General features: G+C 31.6%; 3 protein-coding genes across 3 annotated transcripts; 1 reads left to right on the plus strand and 2 right to left on the minus strand.

The window, feature by feature from the left end:
- Positions 1–2,981: 2,981 nt before the first annotated feature.
- Positions 2,982–4,761, minus strand: LOC106767767 (transcription repressor OFP8). Its single transcript, XM_014652717.2, has one exon. It carries the CDS (start codon positions 4,668–4,670, stop codon positions 3,786–3,788), a length of 885 nt encoding a protein of 294 aa, XP_014508203.1. The 5' UTR covers positions 4,671–4,761; the 3' UTR covers positions 2,982–3,785.
- A 7,872-nt stretch (positions 4,762–12,633) lies between these two features.
- LOC106768891 (probable polyol transporter 6) lies at positions 12,634–14,484 on the minus strand. Its single transcript, XM_014654264.2, has 2 exons — positions 14,216–14,484; positions 12,634–14,137 (listed from the first exon to the last, which is right to left on the minus strand). Exons 1-2 carry the CDS (start codon positions 14,400–14,402, stop codon positions 12,777–12,779), a joined length of 1,548 nt encoding a protein of 515 aa, XP_014509750.1. The 5' UTR covers positions 14,403–14,484; the 3' UTR covers positions 12,634–12,776.
- Positions 14,485–17,291: 2,807 nt separating this feature from the next.
- LOC106768892 (chloroplast processing peptidase-like) lies at positions 17,292–20,118 on the plus strand. The gene is made up of 5 exons (XM_014654267.2): positions 17,292–17,769; positions 18,920–19,057; positions 19,385–19,471; positions 19,616–19,683; positions 19,777–20,118. Exons 1-5 carry the CDS (start codon positions 17,347–17,349, stop codon positions 19,919–19,921), a joined length of 861 nt encoding a protein of 286 aa, XP_014509753.1. The 5' UTR covers positions 17,292–17,346; the 3' UTR covers positions 19,922–20,118.
- Positions 20,119–22,307: the final 2,189 nt, after the last annotated feature.

Here is a 22,307-nt window from a genome sequence, read left to right on the forward strand (position 1 = left end):
TATCTTTCTTGTTATTTAAATTGTATGTATATTATGTGTGAAAGCAATAAGAGACAGGAAAATATGGGTTCAGCAAAGGTGCAGAGTTAGTTACTGGTTGGTGGTGCCCTTATTGAAGCCAAAGGCAGTGTTTTGATCAGTTCTCTTTTGTCATCTTCTCCCAGAGTCCAGATAGTCATTATATAACATAGAGATACAACCCTGCACCACTCTGACCATACCCCTTCTCTTTTTCTGCCTTCCAGAACCACACCTTCTCAACAACCCCAAAAACTTCAAATTTTTTTAAACTTCTCCTTTTACACATTTTCGTATCAATTTCAATTGGCTTACAATATTGCTCAATTCTATCAACATTACACCAAGAGTCTCCAAATATGAGGGACCAACAAATTTTAGCTGTAGTACTTTTGAAAGAGAGTGAGGAGGGTATTTATTTATTTATTTCTCTGAAGATTTTACGGGAGCTATGTTACATGTACAATCACTGTTTTTAGTGAATCACGCTAGTGAAAATAGGTCAGAGTAGTACGTAAAGTACATAATTCAAAACTTATATAACAATATAAGAAGACTATATAGTATTTATATAGTATTTGGCATTGTGATTCTTTTGATGCAATATGAAAAACTATGAAAAGTGACTGACATCTAGTGAGAAAATGGTTGGTTGGTTTCAAATATTTGGTTTATTAGAGAATGTTATAAACGCCATACCCGTGAACAGATAGAATGATTTTTGAAATTGTTGAGTCCAAAAATTTGAAGTAGTGAGTAAGAACATAGAAGGACAGTGACAAGAATGTTTGAGGTAGCCCAAAGGCAAGATAGGGATTAAACGACAAAGAGTATAGAAAGAGGTAGGGCAGCCCAATTATGCTGCGAAGAGGCCCATGTTCAGAAACCGACACCCAATGCAGCTGATTAATTGGCCCTTTTTACGGCCAAAAATTAATTGCACATATTTGGTTTTGTGCATTGACAAGGAGATTTGGGGCTCAAGAACCCAAAAAATGCGATCATTAATGAGCATAGCATAGCAACCAAACCAAGGCATAATGGATTCACCACTACCGGACATTCTTTAATCTGCTTTCCATTTGAGGCAAATGGACACAAACCCATCCCTATGCTCATTGCCAATGCCACCTAAATAAATCAGACCTCCTAGATTGCCACAAAAAACAAACAAAACAACCTTCATTTCTTCATTTTTCTTTACAAAAAACATACTTCACCCTTTTGCTTCATTTTTGTTTTCTCTCATGTGTGACATGTTTTACATAGCTATTACCATAGGTTGGAGTAATTGGGCAATGATAGCATTAAGTAGAGTAGAAGGTGCAGTGCCCACAACTAATTGAAAGATAGAAACGTTTTGGTTTTATATTATTCTTTCTGCAAACCCTCATAACAGTTTTGCCCCAGACTTTCTCATTCCACTGTGCCTTCTCTTTCGTTTCAGTTTTTAAGCTGCTACACCCATTCTCTTGACACCGACGTTACGCCCCCAAATTGATCTTTCACCTTCAAATCACAGTATAATGGAATGGGAAGTGTACGTATCCATCCTCTGACAAACACATGACCAATCCTCTTTCCCTTTCTCCAATTCTTTCTTTTTTCTTCTTTTTTTTCTACAACAAATCATTTTTTTTATTTTCCACTTCTTTCTAAATTATACTAAACTTTAACTTTTATTTTCCATTACTTTCTTCAAGCTGCAGTCCTTAGTCCCATCATGACCCAAACATATCTTTGCCTGTCATTGATATATCTACATGAACAGCCCAAGATCCTTCCTTACAACAATTATTTTCAGATCTCTCAAGTTTTAACTATATAGTCAAGACAAACGACATGATCTCCGTCTGAGACAGTGTTTCATGTTAAAGGGCTGTGTGTTTGTTCTGTCCTGTCTTGCTTGCTCAAACCAATACAATTCGGTCCATAACAATGCATTCATACACATGAATTTGGTTAATGATACAAACTTCTAATGTTTTCACCTAACAATTATACATCTTGTCTCTTCTGTAGGTGTACCGATCCCCTACAAAATCGACAGATTTTTGTGTTCCCTTTCTCATTATTTTTGAATGACAAATTCTGTACAATTTTTTTATGTAAATAAAAGAGAGATTGAACGGAAAAAACAAAAATGAGATGAGATAGATTATACCACGGAGAAAGATAAAAGGAAAAAAAAAGATACAAAATGTCATAAAATATGTATTGTAAGAACAATTTTTTTTTTCACTTGATGCTTTGAAGGATTCCTAAATTATGTTGTCCTTGCATGGTGACAAATTCATTACTAAATTATTGAACAAGTGCTTCTTTTTTCTTTGACCAGGTGATATGTAGGACATTTGAAAAGAATTGAAGGAACGTTTTTTGCGGCCATAGACATATAACTTTTTGTCATGAAACTAGGACAAATAAAATTGCTGTTCAGCCATATCTGCATCTTGGTCTACAATAGTTCATAATTCTTAATTAGAAACACATGATGTTCAAACAAGAAAAGGGGATCTAGAAATATTTGCATCATGTGAGTCCCCTTTATGTTTCTGCCGTATATATTGTAGATTACAATCAACATAGCCAATATTGTAGAATAGATAAGTATTCTTTTAATGTTTGAATATATTCAATTAACTTCAGTGTTAAGCAGATGAGGTGTGGTTACTTTTTGCTACTATATTATGTTTAGCTTTATAACTAAGATGAATTAACTATCCCTTTTTAAATACAACAGGTGTGTTGGAATCTCTTGTGTGGTCACAACTCACATAAAAGTTTATCTATGGAGTATCTTGTTGACTTAATCCAATGCAGATTTCACTCACTCCGTGAACTCTCATCACATGTGGAACTTTTTGTTTTGCTAATGATAACTCCTAATTCCATTGGAAAGAGGATAGTATCTCTTCCTTTTCTCCCATGTAAGTATCATGGAGGGGACTTTTACTCACTTTAGAATACAATACAAGATAGTCTTTTTGTGCTCTTTTGGCGCATCCAGATGAAAAGAATTTGAAAAAGGTCCAATTCAATAACACGGGAGAGTGAGACAGCTTTGCTTTTGTGCTTTCAATTCAAGCACTTTCTTTGCCCCATCCAAATAAAAAAAAGCACCCCATCGCATCACCATTTCTTTCAAGCTCCAGGCTCACAAGTCCAAACCTAGAGGAGAGGAAGAATTCATCCATCGCCCCTTGTTTTCCAATTTCCATTTTGCAGTCTTTTCCACACCCAAAAACAAGACAAGTGCCCTTTTTTAGGTCTTTTCACAATCTCACCACTTCCTTTGCTACCACAGTTCCATAATTGTCAGTATATCCATCCACACACGAACTCCCCATTCTTTAACAACTACAACCAACCAACATATTCTCTCTATGTCTTTAATTTTGTGATCAAGGCTTGGTTTTCCCATAAACAATGCTAGTATATTGAAAGATGTATCCCCCTGACTTGAGTAAATGTTAGATTTTAATAACATTTGAAGAGATTAACTTCCAACATTCCAACAGATAGAAAAGAATCTTGAACAGTAGCAACAAAGATAAGAAAATTAGATGTCATACGAAAAGGGTTCAGTAATTAAACTGAGTGGCAGGCAGAAGATGGAATATCATTTCATATCATACATGCAAAGCGAGTTAGAAGGACTGAACTAATTAAATTTCCTTGGAAACTAACTAACACAAATAACAGAGAGAAAGAAGACAAGATAGAGGTTATTTTCTTTCTCCCTCCTATTTATTGTTTTACTGATATCAAAACCAGTCAGAGAACAAAGCCTCCCAAATCTCGGTGAAGACTTGGACAATGATCTTATGATGATGATACGAATTCAGAGACAGAAAACACTGCAAGAGATTCTCCAAATCCGCTGGCGAAAATATCTGCTTCTCCACGATCATCTCCAGCATCGAAGTCCTGAAATCACTGTAAGGATCGCTCGAGCGCTTCACCACCGCGAACGTGTCCTTCACCTTCCCGTGCAGCGGCAGAACACCCATGTCGGAGCTCCGGTCACTTTTCCGGCCACGGCGCCGGGACCTGGAGGAGTCGGAGGAGAGGCTCTTGGAGGAGAAAAGGGTGTCAGTTTCATCGTCTTCGTCGCTGCTGTACCACCAGTAGCCACCAAAGTTGGTGTCTTTGGAGCATGAATTGAAAGGGAAAAAGTCCCTTCTCTTCTGGGCACGTCTCTTCTTCTTCTTCTTTTTCTTGGTATTAACGTTTTTTGTAGAAGATGAAGTGTTGTTTTTGTCGTGGAAAATGAAATCGTGGTCTTGGATTGTGTTAAGGGAAAGTTTGGGAGAAGTAGGGGGACACGACATGACACCGAGGTTAAGCTTGAGGTTGTTGGAGGTGGCAGTGGTGGTGTTGGCCCAGAGAAAAGGTGATGAAAAATGTGAGATTTTGCGTCTAGAGAGAGAATGAGAATCGTCAAAAGAGAGTATGCAAGTGTCATTGATTGTTTTGGACCTACAAGTGGGAGCAAAGGGTGTGGTTTTGGGAGAAGGTGGGTCAATGGAGGTGGGTGGTGCAAAAACTGCTTTTTCCATCACATCGGCTATGTGTCTTGTTCGACAGGAACCGAAGGAGGATCTGAACATGCGAGAGATTCTGAGCTTGAGACCGGTTTGGTTTTCCATGGCCAAAGACAATGTTAGATGAGAGAGAAGTTTGAAGGAGAGAGTAGAGAGGGAGTGTATAAATGCATGAAGTGTGGAAGAGAAGAGGGAGTTATTTATTAATAATGATTTGAAATGCGAGAAATTTAATTGATTAATAAATAAATAAATAAAATAATAAAGGACAGAAATGCTACTTTATGCTTTGTCCTTAGTGTGACAGAGAGTGGATGAATGAGAGAATTTGAGTTTAGTTTAATAAATACTTGTAACAGTTGTAATTGACCTTAGACCTTCATGTATGTACCCACTTTCCCTTTCCAAAATATGCCAATAACATAACAATACAACAAATTCTAATTAAAATACCTACATCATATGTAAATTAATTAAGATTTTACTATACTTTATTTTTACTGATAAAGAATCTTGGAGAAGAAGCTGAAGTATTACCATAGCAGTGGAAATGGTTGAAACTCTGAAAAGGATAGAAAGCTTGGTAGATACGTAGGAACAGAAGGGCATGGGTAGGCTTACTGGAGAAGAGTAAAAATTTTATGACCTGCATTTCACCATGCATGCTTCTCTTTCTCTTTCTTTTTCTTTTTCCTTCTTCCACAAGTTGAGAAGATAAGGGACTCCATTATTCTCCCACAAGCTAAGCTTCCAACAACTTCGAATATTACAAACAAAAAAATAACAATTAGTCTTTTTTGTTAAAAATATAAATTAAAGTATTATATTAATGTTTCTTGGAAACAAAACTAAATTATTCTCTAATTAGGTAATTATGAGTTTTATATTGATTTCTTTTGCTACATTATTTAAAACTGTATTATAAAATATATTAAAGTTTGATAATTTGTTACACATAAATATTATTTCATTTTTATAAATTACGATTAATGCATACAAAAAACCAAGTTATTAGAAATTAATAAAATTGTTTACGGCATGTGAACTTGATTATGCAATAAATTTTTGTTTAAATATATATAATATAGCATAAAATTGGTTTCCGATTTGGTTTGGTGTCTAAAATTAGCTTTGAGACAAAATCTTGAAGGACAGTGATACGTTGATATTTTATCAAATTTTTTTTACATCTATTATTATTTTATTGATTTATATATTTAAAACAGACTATTAATTAACTGTTACATATATGATTGTAAAAAATTATCAAAAAAAAATTATTAAACATATATTTTCCATAATGATACACGGAGAATGTAAATTATCCTCTTTCTACATTCAATAAGAAAATTGCACTTTTTATACGGTATTATTGATATATATTATTTAGAAATATATTAAAATTGATGATAGACATTTATAATTTTCAGACGTTATAAAATTTTGCGGTTTTATTTTCAACAAAATAAATAAAAATATAAACTAGTATAATATATTTTTATTTGAGATTAAAAATGTATTTTTAATCTTATTAATACTTTTGAAATGTACAAGAATAAGTATGTACAAACCCAGTCGAAGAAAAAGGTCACGTGAAAAAAACAATAAAATAAAGATTGACTAATAAGAAAATAGTTACGGTGTAGATGATTTCCTAATTAAATAAAAATAAATTAAAAATGCGACGTCATCATTAATTTATCTTTATCCCATGGTGGGACTTTTACCTTTACATGCATTTTTAAAATTGGAGGTTAATATTTTGATAATTTTTTAATAATTATAATAATATATATATATATATATATATCATTATTTTATTATTTATTTGAATTTATATTTAAAAAATATTTAAAACGAAGTAGTAACATAACATATATCTCATAAAAATATTATTAAAAAGTGTCTTGGAAAGAATTTTTTTCGTAGAATTATTATCTTTTTTCTCAAAAACCACTTTTATGCTTATCATGCTCTGGTTTTCTCTCTAGGATGGAGTATGACTTTGTTTTTTTATTTTTTCATCCCTCGTATCCATCATCTAAAAAGGAAGGATGAATGAAGATTTTCCACTTTTATCATTTTTTTCTAACTATATTTATTTTATAAACTAATAATGGTTTCTTCTGTATAAATGGACTGATTTAACGACAATTTTAAACATCATTTTACTTAAATTAATTTTTAAAATAAAGTAAACGTTGAACAAAGTTTGGAATTTTTTTTAAAATTCATAAATTTGCTCTGTCAAACTTTTGAGGATCATATCTACATTAAGTAGTCATAAATTACTGTTTAGTATTAAAAGATGTAAAGTTTTCTAATTAAAATTTATATATGCCTCATTCATTCTTTATGCATTGATCAAATATTTGAATCTCAACATATATTGTTCTATTGTTTTTGAAAACCATAATCTGATTGCAATTGATGGGAGGTGCAATTCTTGAAGGTGAATTAGGGTAAGTATATTTCATTCTCCCACTTAGGGTTTAAGCAACCTGTTTCCATGTTTGTACCAGATTGAGGATAAATGATTATCCTGACAATTAATTAAGCAACCTGTTTCCATGTTTTTATGACATGAAGCATATGATGTGCTGGTTTTAGAGACCTTTCCAAGCATAATGTTTATGTTGTTTCTGATAATAGTTCTTTCCAGCTCAAAACATATGACCACTAATATGGTCTGTCTTGCTAAACATTTGCAGTAGCTGTTGTTGCTGCTTCTGGTGATCCATCTGCTGCAGTAAAGAAGGAAGAACTAGTTGAAGAATCATGGTTTCAGTCTGTTTGACTAAATTATGAATGCTTATTGAGGTTGTTTTCCAAGTTTTTTCATAACCGATGAAGCTTCCTTGATTTTAGGTGTTGTATTAATTTAATTTTTTTTTCCTATTCATGTTATATTTTTACTAGATCATTTTCAAGATCTAAAAGATATGGGGATAACAGAAGAGTTTTGGTGAAAAATATATTCCTTTCTTATTTACAATTATAAAAGAAAAAAAAAATCAATACATTATTTTGTGATATTTTTTCATCTACTATATTAATTTGGTATATATTTTATAAATTTTAAAACTTAATAAATAAATTTAATATTATATTGTTAAATTATATAATATGTGTGATTCTGTGGTTTCTTCAAATAAAAATGAAAGATAAATATTTTTTTTAGAACAACTTACTTTATTCATATTTTTGTGTCGTTAAACGGAAAAAAACATATTATATTATTAATATTTTAAATTATTATATAATACAATTAAATTATTAATATTTTAGATATTGTAAAATTATTAATACTACTATTATTATCTTTTAAAATAATTTTATAAAACTAATAATTAAAACATTGGTTATTAAATTTTATAAAACTAATAATTAAAACATTGGTCAAATAAAAGTTTTTATTTGTGACTATTTTTATAATTTCAACTTTCATAAATATATTTTTTTAATGTATCTTTATTATTATTATTTTTTAATCTAATAGAAACATGGCATTACGAATCATTATTCTGGGAATATTACATCTAAAAATAGGATTCATTGAGATATAGTTTTTACACCTGGTTTATAAAGTGAAAACCTACTTCGTCCTATCAACCAACCAAGTGAAAGAATATTATATTAAATGTAAAAGATTTATTAAAATTTATATATATTGGACATGTTGTGAGAATTTTGTACCCTTCATTACTTTATTTATCACTATGACGAAGATGACGAGATTTTTTTTAGAATATTATTTTAAATAATGTTGATCAATAACTGATACTAATATAATTAAAATTTATTTCATCTAATAAACAATAATTTATATAAATGGAGTGAATAACATGATTTGCAATCTCACATAGTTTATTAAACCACTATAATCATTTCCATAATTCATTATTAAAACTACTAATTCTATTATACACTTACAAGTATGTAAAAAATTATTATTTCAATTCAAACTGTGTAAGCCAAATTTTTTTATGATACAATACAATTTCAATATACAAAATACGTAGTTTTTAAAATTACTACAATACTAGCTACACACTTAAGTTAATACAATATCAAAATACTAATACAAAACTAATTTTACTAACACAAAATCTTTAAACTTTATTGCCAATTTCAATATAATTATATATTCATGTAAATACATCAACATTTATAAAGAAAATATATAAATACAAATAATATACTTGTGTTTCATCTTTCACTCATTCTTGTGTTGAATTCTTTGTTGTTTTTTGTTCTCACTGATTGTTGATGATGTACTCAGTTCATCTTATCCACAACCATTTTAAGAAAATCTTTGTTTGAAACTTTTAAAGATCTTTTTTTATTATTGTTATTATTATTAATATAATAGTATATGACTAATTATACCAATTGAGTTAAAAAACAAAGTGAGAAGTGCAGGATATGTTTGATGTGGGATATATATAGTGATAGGGGACCACAGTTAATTATACTTATACTACTCCATACTTGATGGCGCTTAATGTTTGAAATTCAAACAGTAGAAAACGAAAGCTGCTGGCATCTCCTAGTAATACACAATAACACAAATAAAAATTAATAACCAATTCCTACATTACCATAGCCTTTTCAATAACACTTTAATAAGAATCTTTACCTAAACTTCCTTTCTGTAATATAAAAAACTTAACATTGATGACAAAATTAGATTAAAAAGTTGTTAAAATCTGGATTGATGAATTTGATTTCTCCTACTGTGCTAGCTGAGCCACCTTCAGATATTGCTTATAGAATTCATATATAACAGAAGGAAGTGGTAGAAGAGCTCTTTCTAACTGAGCATTAACCAGTAAAACCTAGTACCTATATTTATAGCATTCAACTGAGATGAGAGCATTGTATTGAACCAATTAGTTTTTGAAGAATGAGTCTACACCAAATCATTTGAATCAAAATGCAGTTTCCATTTGCGACATATCTGCATATTTCCATAGCTGTAACCAGTAAGTACATTAACCCTAAACCAAGAAAGTGGGTTCAATAAAATATTGACTACAGAGTAGAAACCAATCATGTATGTTTTCGGGGTTTGATTTTGACCCTTCTTCTTTTTAATAATTATTTTTTATTGGATTTTGAAAATGAGGCTCTCCTAGTGTATATTTTTGTTTATATTTCTCAGTTCTCTGAATATAGAAAGCTTCAAAAGTTGATAGTGGAGAGAGAAAGAGAACATGGGGAATTTGATTTTCGATATGTGAGATATGGGAGTGGAAGACAAAGGTAGTATTGTCATCTTTTCGATGTTCCCTTCTTCATGGATCTTATTAACCATTTTTGTCAACATGTTCGCGTCTTTCTCCACTCGTCCGGTAGTTACAAGACAACTTTGAGGTTTCAACTCTTTGCCACATCAACAACTTCTCTCTTTCCCACTCACAAATTATTACTCCCTAATTCCAATCCCCTAGAATCTGTTTAATACATCAGACTTCCTGGGATTATTATATACCAAATGCTTATTTCGAACACACATTTACATTATAGATAGAACAAACACAGAAATATTTTATGTTGTTTTAGGTTAAATGTGATTTTTCATTTCAGAAGCAATTTTACAAACACCTAACCTTCACATGATAGGTAAGTGTATGCTAATGCACCAAATAAATTCAAAACACAAAAAAGAAATCAGTGCTTGTCATTATTACTTTTTTACTGTCAACTATCTATAAGTGTACGTTAAAACCTGGTAAAAAACCATGAATCTAGACATGACAGTTTGAAATTATTAAATGATTTCTGTAATTAGAAAGGAAGCATGGTGAAATACACTAAACATTTAGCACTAAAAATGTGTTTGGAATGATGAGGTGAAGGAGTTTTGTGCGTGTGTGTGTGTGAGAGAGAGAGATATGAAGAGCATCTGAAAGTCTTGGAAGGTTCCAAATACATAAGGACAGATGGAAACGAGAAGGTGTTACGCTTTACTAGTCGAAAAGCCCCACCAAGGGGTAACAGACAATATGGGATAGTTACAGTCAGCTTTTGAAATTCACATGAAGTTAATGACAAGGAGATACCATTACGATTACATGGATTTCTTGCCACACTATTCTTCTGCTTATGATGATTATATAAAGGGTCTGAACCCCATTTTTTGTTAGCTTATGGCTTGTCAATGAAAGCATGGGGAGGTGTTGTAGTTTGACATTTGGATCATGACGTATGGTCCTCACGTAGTTTTCTTTCTTTTTTTTTTTATACAATTTGTTGAACTTGTCCTTTATATTGACTTAAATACCAGATGTAGCTGTTAGATTGGTGCAAGCATAGGATATTTGTACAGGAGATTAGGTTGGAATTTCAAATCCTTAACGTTAAGTTTGCATCAAACAGGGCACTCTTGCAGAGTCAGACAATAGCATTGGACACAGATAATACCGAGAGAAAAGTCACAGAAAAGTGTTCTTAGTTTTGAATTGAAGCAATGGGAAAGAGAAGCAGAAAGCAAAACATGTGCATTTGGAGTGATTGCATAGAGAGATAGTACGGTGTTTGGCCTATGACGAAGATTAATGTCAACCCCTAAGTTTTGTGGGTACGTGTGGTGTGATGTGAGGATCAGAGTACCTCTCATTTTATGAACGATTCACCACCCGTGACTCACTCTACGCTTTAATTTATTTATATTTTTAACCATTCTTTTTTAATAATTTTTTAATAATAGATAAGTGTCATTATTTTATTTGTTTCTTTAAATTTATTTTAAAAAAATATTTAAAACAGATCAATCATAAACTGTTACGTATACATTATAAAAAAAAAATATTAAAAAAATTTGTTCATATATATATATATATATATATATATATATATATATATATATATATATATATATATATATATATATATATATATATTACACACTCATCTCATAACTTACAAATGCTTCACTTTGTACAATCCATACATTACTTGCACCAGATATTGGAATTGACCATTTTAATGACATGCATTAATTTTATTTCATTTTACTATTTTATTATTACATATAATTGTATTTCACTACGTACAATCCATTACTTGCACGTTTGAAATATGACTAAATATTTTTATTTATTATTTTATTAATAATATGTTTTTGTATTTACTTGTAAAAGATAATAAATAACTAATCTTTAATGTTTTTTTCTTTTAATTGTTATACTTGCATCAAATAATTGTGTCGCCAAGACATTGAACTTTGAAATTAAAAAACTATAAAGAAATTTTTTAAAAATTTATATGGATCAATCCTCGAGTACAAAACCTACAGTTATGCTGGGTGCACCATCCATGTTATTAAGTCGCAAGTCTTACGTAGATGAACCCGTCCTAACTTATGTTTGCTGAAATGAATATCATAATAATATCAATGTTACCAATTTATATTAGACTATATTAATATTGTGGGTGGTCAAATATTAGAGCAATTATGTACTATTTTTATGTACATAAAAATTCTTTTTTAAGTATTTTTTTTTTAAAAAAAGTCGTTTCTAAAGAAGACTGGTTATTTAAAAATATCCATGAAATCTTCCCAATATTTTGACCTTGTAAAGTTTGTAGGCTGGTCAAATTTCCATGTCTACTAACACTCATGGGCGATTCTTCGTTCCTTCTATCTAGCATTGTAGGCGATGTACATCTACTCAATAGCCTCCTTCAACAAATTTAACAAAATTTTAGACAAATTTAGTTTCCTTAAATTTTGGACAATCACATTTTCTGTTTAAAATAAGACTAGGAATTTTATTGGCGTGGTAAACGTAACATGTACAAATAAATATCTAACACTCTTGTGACAGTATTCAAATTGTACCTAAAACAAATAACCTGTTCAATCTTAAATAAATAAAAAAATATCATTAAAAACCGTATATTTTTATGGTACGAATAAAATAACTTTATGATAAAAGCTACTAGCTATTGTGTACTTTAGGTAGCAATAAGGACACATTGGTAAATGTGGCTTCCCTCTATGCCTCGTACAGTCGCAATGATTTCACTAGTATTAAGCAAATTTTGGCAAACAATTCTAAGGTGATTATAAGTGACGCTGTTTAGAATTTGTTTAAATAAATTCTGAAATGTGACGTTACATATATACATATTATTATGCAAGTACAGAGGATAAAGGAAAGAAACTAACACGACAGATACCTGAATTTACCAGCAAACCCTCCTCTAAGCACTATCCATCTCCGTCTCCTTGACTTTGTTACTGTCAGTATTAGTATCCTCAAAAAGAGTTTCCATTTCTTCTAACGTTTTTCCCTTGGTCTCCGGCATAAACACATAAAAGAAACCCGTAGCCAACACCATAATCCCCGCCAGAACAAAAAACATCCCTCCAAACGTTATTTTACCCGAAATAGACAAGAAAGTCATGGACACCACCCCACTCACCAACCGGTTCACCGAAATCGCAAGGCTCGACCCTTGGGCCCTGAGCCTGGATGGAAATATCTCTGACGAGTACACCCAAGTGATGGGCCCAAGCCCAATAGAGAAAAACGAAACATCAGCGCACACCGCCACGATGCTGACCACAACGGCCCAAAGAGGCTTCGAACTGGAGTGTTGGAGAATCGTGGAGCCCAGGCCCAACGCGGACAGCGACACAGCCATCCCAGCGGTGCCCAACAGCAAAAGAGGCCTCCTTCCAAACTTGTCCAAGTAGAAGGCGGAAAGCAAAACGAAGGAACTCTTAGCAATTCCCATGATGACGTTAACCCCAAAAAGCTGCTTCTTGCTATGAATCCCCGCAGCTTTGAACACCTCCGGGCAGTAGTATATAACGGCGTCGTTTCCGGAGGCCTGCATGAAAAAGTTAATCCCTATGGCAGTAACCAGCATCCGCCTGATGGGCCGAGTGGGCCGTAATAAAAGGTCTTTCCAAACGCCCTGACCACGCCAATTTTCGGGGCCTGGTTCTGCAGCTTTGGTTATCTGGTGAAGCTTCAATTCCGCTTCCTCGGGAGTAGTTGAGATTCTGAGAAGAACGCGTTTGGCGTGGGGGATTCTTCCTTTCATGACGAGCCAGCGAGGGGATTCGGGCATGGCCATGACGCTTAAAGCGATTGCGATTGCGGGCAGAGCTGCGAGGCCCAGCATGAGTCTCCATGAAATGTGTTCAGGAAGGGAAGAGAGGAAGTAGTTCACGATGTAGCCGAGGAGGATCCCTAGGGTGATGAAAACTTCCGGGAGAGAGGTGAGGAAGCCACGTGTCATTTCCGGAGAGAGCTCGGCGGTGTAGAGAGGGGCAATCATGAGGGCGTAACCCACGCCGATGCCTGCCACCATTCGACCGCATAAGATGAATGCGAAGGAAGGTCCCAGGCCCATCAAGATTGCCCCCACCAGGAACGTGAACGAGGCTAAGACGATTGTGTAGCGTCTTCCGATGTAATCCGAGGTTTTTCCCGATGCGAGTGATCCGATTAGAGAGAAGACGTTGAGTGTGCCCACCAGCACTTCCTCTTGCACCGCCGATATTTTTAGGTTTTCTCTTATCAGAAAGGCGGCGCCACTCATAACTCCAATATCTGCGCATATTCAATGAGAGGTTCTGATGAGTAAAATAAATGAGGGAAAAAAAGAGATTAAGCGGTTGAGTGACCCACCGTAGCCCAGGAGAACGGAGGTGGCGGAAGCAAGAAGGGCGGAGAGAAGTGTGAAGGTGTTGAGGCGAGTGGGCGAGGTTTGTTTGGCGTCGCCATTCTCCATTGCTTGTCTGTTAGTGAGAATGAGAGCAGAGACAGCAGGAACACGGGCAAGAGAAAAACGAAAAGATAGAAACCAAGACCACATATACTATCCTCTTTTCCCCTCCAAAACATATCTAATCAATCACTTTCCGTCTTTTTCTTTTAAATCATACCAAGTTAACACAGTAATTAATACACACAATCGCTTTCATACATAACATACACATAAATGTCTTATTTTTATGTCATATAAATACATGCTTTTCTAATTTGTCAATGCTTTTGTTTGTGTATAAGATTTTTTTAAAACAATATTATTAAATAAAACTAACTTGTTTGGAATTTATTTGTATTTAAACTTGTATTTTTTTACATCTGAAATATAATATAAAATTTAAATATTTTTATTTTTTTTCTCCGACCTAATTGAGAGTTGTTTGCATTACGTAAAAAAAGCCTTTTATATTGTTGTTAGGTATTTTTCAAACTTGTTTGTTAGTCTTAATATCTAGCTAGTACTTAGACAGACATAGTCATTAGATTGAATGCGCCATTAAATATACTTAATACAAAAGAGTCTATAACTAACTAATACTAATACATGCTAATCCAAAAAGAATCGTAAATTAACTATTTTGTTCCGTTTTAATTTTATATGGACTGTTAATTACTTACTATTTTTAGAATTTATTCAATTATTTTTAATCTTTTTTATGCAGTTTAAATTGAAAAAAATTAGGATTACGATTGTATGTGAAAATTACGCATGATAAATATTGTAAGAAAACAAATTTAATATAATAATGGTTTAAATGTATAAACAGGTGAAAAATTAAACTTAATTAATATACACTTAATAAATTGCTTTAGATGAAATAGCTTATTAAAAAGATATAGGTTAGTTTCACCATTAATGTTTTAAATCGATAAAGTAATTTATTAACTCGAAACTGATAAGTAAAATATTTTTTAATTGAAAATTAACTTGTTGACTTTGTGACTAATATACTGTCAATGAATACTATTAAATAAGTAGTATTGAAGCATTAATGAAGAAGCAGGAAACTTCCCTTTCATTGAATGACAGCATAGGAATCCATCGGTATCTGTTTTGGCTTCATAATATTTGAGTGGAGGAGAGGACACCGCCAAATCTCTATTTGGGGAAAATAGGAAAAACAAATAAAAGAAAAAAAATAAACTTTCACATTTTTTTTTTCCAATAAATACTATCCCTACGAAAATTTGTATCTCTTTTACTCAGAAGACACAAAAAAAAGGAAAAAATCTCTCTTGAACTCAAGCGAAATAGTTTTATTTCTTGGATTTTGAGAAATAATATTTTATTTATAATTAAAACTATACACGAAGTTTACATCTTTAGTCGAATGTTACAACATACTCAACAATAACGAGCCTTGAGATGCGTTCGTTTGGAATGATTTGGAACAGATAATTTGCGAGAAATGATTTGAATGAATTTAAGTGAATTCGAGGGTAATTTTTTTTTGTTGTTTTTTTAGTAGATTTGTGAATAATTGAGGATGAATTTAAGGGTAAAGTTTGTGAAAATTAGTGTAAGATTTGATTGATATGACAGATTTAAAAACTTAGTTTAATTGGTAAAAATTAAAGATTACTAAAATGTTTTATTAAAGTAATATAAAATGTTATTTATTAATGCATATTTAATTGTAAAATTTTTTATAATTATTTTTCCCCTTATATTTAAATATTAATTTAGTTTTTATATTTTTTTGAATTTTTTCACTTCAGTTTTAATATTATTTTTATTTAATTAAATTTTAATTTTCTTAAATTTAATTTTTTATTAATATTATTTAAATAATTAACCGTATAATAAGGAGGACTCAGTGTATTTAATATATTATGTGAATTTTTAATTTTAAATCAAAAGGGAAAATAGGGTTGATGAGCTCATGGCAGGATCGTCTCTACCCTTCTTCACATATGTTATTAGTGAGTAAATCAGCGCAAATCTCTTCTTAATAGCGAGATGAAAAAAAGAAGCATTATCTTGCAAATCTCCACACTTCATCGTTTGCAAATCAGTAAAAAGAAACAAATTGTGTTATGCAATTCATCGTTCACTTTCGCGTCTGAAGAGTAAAATCTGTTAACGGGAAGAGAGCATGAGCTTTGTATAAAACTCTTCATTCTACATAGGAAGAAGAACTGCATCTTCGCAAGTTAGAGCAAAACCTCTTCATTCTCTGTTTCTACACTTTCTTCTTCTTTTCACTGTTTGATGCTTCAATACGAAGATTTTGCTTTCTATATACAGAGGCCTCTTGTCAGGTACATGATTTTGCTTCTAAATATAACATTCTTTTATTGATTTATAATTTAATAGCGTATCTAAAAAATTAAAATGAAATTACTTGTCATAAATATGTCATTATTACAAGAAGAAAGAATTCAATAAAGATATTTCATCATATTTAAAAAAAAAATTGTATATTCTATAACATAAACACTGACAAAACTATATTTTTCATTTCTAATATAAAGACATTACCATAAGTGGAGGTACCATAATGATAGAATATGTGAGCCGGTTGTTGATTATAGATTAAGTCGGATTTAACGGAAAAAAGTGAATTTTTGTTGAAAATGATTTAAAATAAATTTGATTTGCCAAAGTCACGAGTTAAAATATTTTAAATACTTAATTTATTTCAATATATTTATATTAATTATGTATTTAATATTTGAATCGGGTTAATATTAGTTACAAAATATTAAAATTATCATTTATAATTTAAAGTTATTTAGAATGTACAATTTTTTATATTTTTAAAGATTAACGAGTCATTCCTCCTATCTCAACAATCTGTAGTGAGTATAAAACCTCAAACTTACAATAAAGTGAAACAGATTAAAACTAATCTACTTTTAAAGTGATTCGTATTAAATTAAATTAATCCACTTTTAATGTAATTCTTATTAGTCAACTTTTAGTTTTGGTTACCTTTGTACGATGATGTTGTATCTCAAACTCCAACTCAACCAACCAACCATAGAACATGACTTCTCTCTCCGTCTTTCCCTCACTCCCATCGCTTCAAAACCCTAACTTCACGCATCCCCGCCTCTCCGATTTCATCTATTTCCCTTTCAATTCCACGCAATCTTTCGCACCACTCTCTCGCCGTAATTTCCTATGCAGAGCTTTCAGAGATCCCGGCGAGGACATCAAAGCGGTCGTCAAGACCGATGACGGCGGCGGCGGAGATGGGGGTGGAGACGGTGGGGGGGACCGGGACTCGGAGAAAAAAGAAGGGCCTTTGCCGGAGTGGTTGAATTTCACTACTGATGACGCCAAAACGGTACTTGCTGCTATCGCAATTTCGCTTGCGTTTCGCACGTTCGTGGCGGAGCCTAGGTACATTCCCTCGCTGTCAATGTACCCTACATTTGATGTTGGCGATAGAATTGTTGCTGAAAAGGTAGCCTTATTGTTCCTTTACCTTCTAATTTCAAGAGGGTGTTGTTCATCTGTTCATGAACTTGTTATTAGCTGTATATTTTGTATTAGAACTGATACTTGGACGATATTCACCTCGGATTTGGCACTTTTAACAGCAAGGAGAATGCTCTTTGGATTTAAAGTGTACTATATCATTAATGTTTAAAAAATCAATTGTTTAAACTTGAAAGTGTTATTAAACTCAAAGTTTGTCAAACATGTAATTGATCTTTATTTCAAACTCAAATTTAATTTTTTAAACGACGAATGTGAGGGCACTTTATTCTCTGAAATTGTACTCTTTTGACTTTACAAGAGATGATTAAGTTGAAACACGACGATACTCGCTCAATTTAGAAATTAACTACTCCGAAAAAGAAAAGGAAAAAGGAGTCCAGACAACATCTTGTGTATGTGTGGATATGGCTTTTCCCTTGTTATAGATTGTCCTATCATCCTCTGATCTGACTTTCTGCTATGATTTATAGTGTCTGTATGTCAAGAGCTGTAGGTTAGATTCATCTTCATCTGACAACTTCAGCTATTTGTTGGAATATGATAAGAATTTGGTGTTTTTCTATAATGTGCGGGGTATCTGTAAGGTACTGTAAACATATGAGTCGAAGTTTTTGCTTTTTTTAAAGACACTACTCTTCAAACCATTAACTGATTTTTTTTCATGAAATGCTTGAGTGTCTTATCTTTGTGGGTGCCGGTAATTGAAATGCTGATTCTCTGAAAATTTTTGTAGAATTTTCAACTGTGAGGCATGAACCTAAAAATTTCTTGTTGTTAGACATACAAGGTTACGAGGATTACTATACACTTTTGTACGTAATTGGTAAATTCTTACTTTCTCTTTATTTTGCTAAAACAGATTATTTACGGACTTAGAAATTTGCAGATAATAATATTTTTTTAACTCTTGTACTTGTACGTATTTGTTCTGATGAGAAGTGTTTATGTTGAATTTAACTACTTCACAAAACATATATGCACCCGTAGGCTTGGATACTTGTGGGGCAAGTCATGTAACATTTAGCTATGCTCTCTAAATTGAATTTGAAATCAACGTTCAACTGGACTTATCTTCTGATATGATGCATCTCAATTGTAAATTATGTTTTCAGGTTTCTTACTATTTTAGAAAACCATGTGCAAGTGACATAGTGATATTCAAAAGCCCTCCTGTGCTCCAAGAAGTTGGATATAGTGATGACGATGTTTTTATAAAGCGTGTGGTTGCAAAGGAAGGTGATATTGTGGAGGTAAGATCTTTTGAGAAGAGCATTGATACTCTAATATTTTGTGATGGTATTATCTTTTGACGATGTTACATTCATAGTCCTGTTATCTTTTGTTTATCCATAGCTTCACTTTTCCAATGCTTGCTTTCTGGTTTATAGGGAAGTTTATTCTTTTCTATTTGTTCAGGAGTTTGGTTTGTTAGATGGTGGCTACTGACTGTTACATGTAATTGGAACTTAAAAGTCGGCTTGAATAGCATTTAGTAGTCATTTATAATGTAAGCCAGATTCCTGGGGTGCTCGATTCTGCAGCTTAGTCTGAAATGTGAGCAATTGAATTATTTGCAGGTCCGTAAAGGGCATCTTGTAGTTAATGGGGTTGAGAGGAATGAAGACTACATTCATGAACCACCTGCATATGAGATGAAACCCACAGTAAGTTCTATCTTTTAATATTTTGGTTCTGTTGTCTTCCCTTCCTCTATAGATCCCAAAGGAACAACATGGTAGTGCTATGCCAAGTTCTCCATTGGAATGAATTAAAGGACATATGTATCATTAATTTGTTTGGTTTTGCAGCGTGTACCAGAGAATTACGTGTTTGTGATGGGAGACAATCGCAATAACAGCTATGATTCCCATGTGTGGTAATGATGTTTTTAAGTATGCTGAGACGCATTCATTATCTTTACTATTTCATGTTTGATAGTTATATTGTGAATGGAATGTGATTTTGTTAGGGGTCCCCTGCCATCCAAGAACATTATAGGGAGATCAGTATTTCGATATTGGCCACCAAATAGAATTGCTGGCACAATTTCTAAGGATAGCTGCAGTGTTGAAACCACGCAGGAGAATGCAGAGACTGCTCTACCTTCTCAATGACCACACTTGCCATCCATTGCTGTGGATTATGTAATGCCAATTTTTGTATTGTTAATCTTAATCTTAGGAAAGAAATAGGACGTTTACTAAGTTGAAAAAACATTTATGTAAATGCTCATAATTTATGCAGATGTAAAACAATTTATTTCAAACTTAACGACCAAGCTTTCTATGAATTTACTTTTTATTCTTAGTTAGCTATCGACTTTGTAATATTCAAATAAAACTTTCAAGGATTTTTTAATAATTAAACATGAACATCATTTTAGACCATCTTATTGCAACCATTTATTTATTTCCTAAAACCAGAACAAACCTTTAATCTCGTCCAACAGAAAACCTCAATACCCAAGAAGTTCCACATCCTCCCATAAGGCTAGCAAAACACAACATAATTACAATGTAAGATTGCCAACAAATTGTCGAGCTATATTATATCATAATCACAGCATAAGATAATACTTAGAACAGTAAGATGTGCACACTCCTATTTCTTTATTTACATAAAGGATACAATTTGCAAAGAAATGCCACGGTTTAAAGAGAATTTAATTTTATTACACAATTTAAATCAAAGCCACATATTGATAATGAATATATTTATATGTATTTTTATCTTATTATAACTCATTTTCAAGTCACTGAATAATATTTACGACACCTCTAAAAAAAGGAAAATTATGTCATTTTCTGTTTTTGGAAATGAAATAGAGATTATTTAAACAATGTGAACTTTGGCCAATTACAAAGTTTTCTTCCAAAATATCTCAAACATGGGATATCTAATAAAATAAAGTTTTGCTCACACATATCAATACAATATTACACACAAAACAAATACATATCTATGTTAACAACTACCAATCACAGATAACAATTTCAATTTTTTATCTTAGATGGAAATGAGGTTCAAGGGGCAAAGCAAAATTTGTTGGCATTGGATCATCAATCTCATCAAGATAAAATAAATACTCTCATCTGGAAGTACCTGACTTTATACCAATACAATACATAAATAAACAGACAAGTTAACCTCGTCACAATATTCAAAACATACATTTATAATACACAAATTCAGTTACTGAAAAAATAACTTATATTACTGTAATATGCTACTATTAATACATAACATACTTAGACACGATTATAGTTATTCTTAGTTTAAAGTTGTTGTTATATTTGAAGATAAACAATGATTAAAGAGAGATAAATTATATTTAAATAATACTCTTTGGATTTTAAAGTATAGTATGATTGACAAGGATGGTAATTAAGATGATACTGAAGTCATATTACACATTGTTTTAGCAAAGACGTTACTCAAGTTATGTTTGCTTTCACTCAAGCATCATAAGCATGACTCAATCGTCATTTATTGTTATTGTAAATACAAATAATTTACTCTTGTACTTTAATACTTCAAGTTTAATGTTGATGATGTGTTATTCAAAATCGTGATATAAGTTCTAAAATTGTATAGTGTAATTGATGAATATGATGTTCTTTTTTAATGTTTTAAGTACTAACTTTGTCGATATTACTCTAATGAACATATACACATTTCAACTCTCTTTTCACCTTTGGACTAGAGTTCCCTCACCCTTATTTATAAGAGTTATTGTAATAATTATATTTAGATAAAGTAATTATATTTAAAATAAGTAGTTAATTTATTTTAAGAACAGATATTCTAAACATTTTATAGTTATCTTATAATGAAAAATAGACATTAATTCGGTGAGTATGTCAAGATTTAATGCAACGAAAATTCTAAAAAACATCTTAATTTTGTATTCATGTTGCACATTGTATGAACCTTTTTTGTTTCTACCAAATATTAGATTATGTTTTTGAAAGTGGATTTTTTTTTTCTTATTGGAGAAACAAAAGTCAGTCCACTTTTAATTTGTTACAAAAATTATTCTATTATGTCTGCATTTGTCTTTTTGATTTTGAAAAGCAAAAATTATGATGCACAATTTTCCATTGTTTTAAATGATAAAATGTTTGAAAACTCCATTAACTACGATATAAGTATTTATTTGAAACATTGTAAGTTAAATTAGTCAAACTTTTATGATTGAAAATTTTGTGAAGAAAATTTTATGCAAGCGAAAAATCTAAGTTAATGATATCTACTATAGTTGTGAAAATGTAATACACAAAAAATCATATTAAAACAAAATAAACATATATAATACACACAAAAAAAATGTCCAATTACATTCCAAAGTCTCGTGATTGTGTAATGTTAAGTCATTTAGATTCTAATTAGAATGCACTGACGAAAGTTGTACAATATTAATATTTGTAGACTAAAAATGCATATAAAGTAAATAAATAGAAAACATTATATTAATATACTTTTCTGACACATTCTTTTCTA

Source organism: Vigna radiata, chromosome 7 (genome assembly GCF_000741045.1).
Source record: "Vigna radiata var. radiata cultivar VC1973A chromosome 7, Vradiata_ver6, whole genome shotgun sequence".
Classification (NCBI taxonomy): domain Eukaryota; kingdom Viridiplantae; phylum Streptophyta; class Magnoliopsida; order Fabales; family Fabaceae; genus Vigna; species Vigna radiata.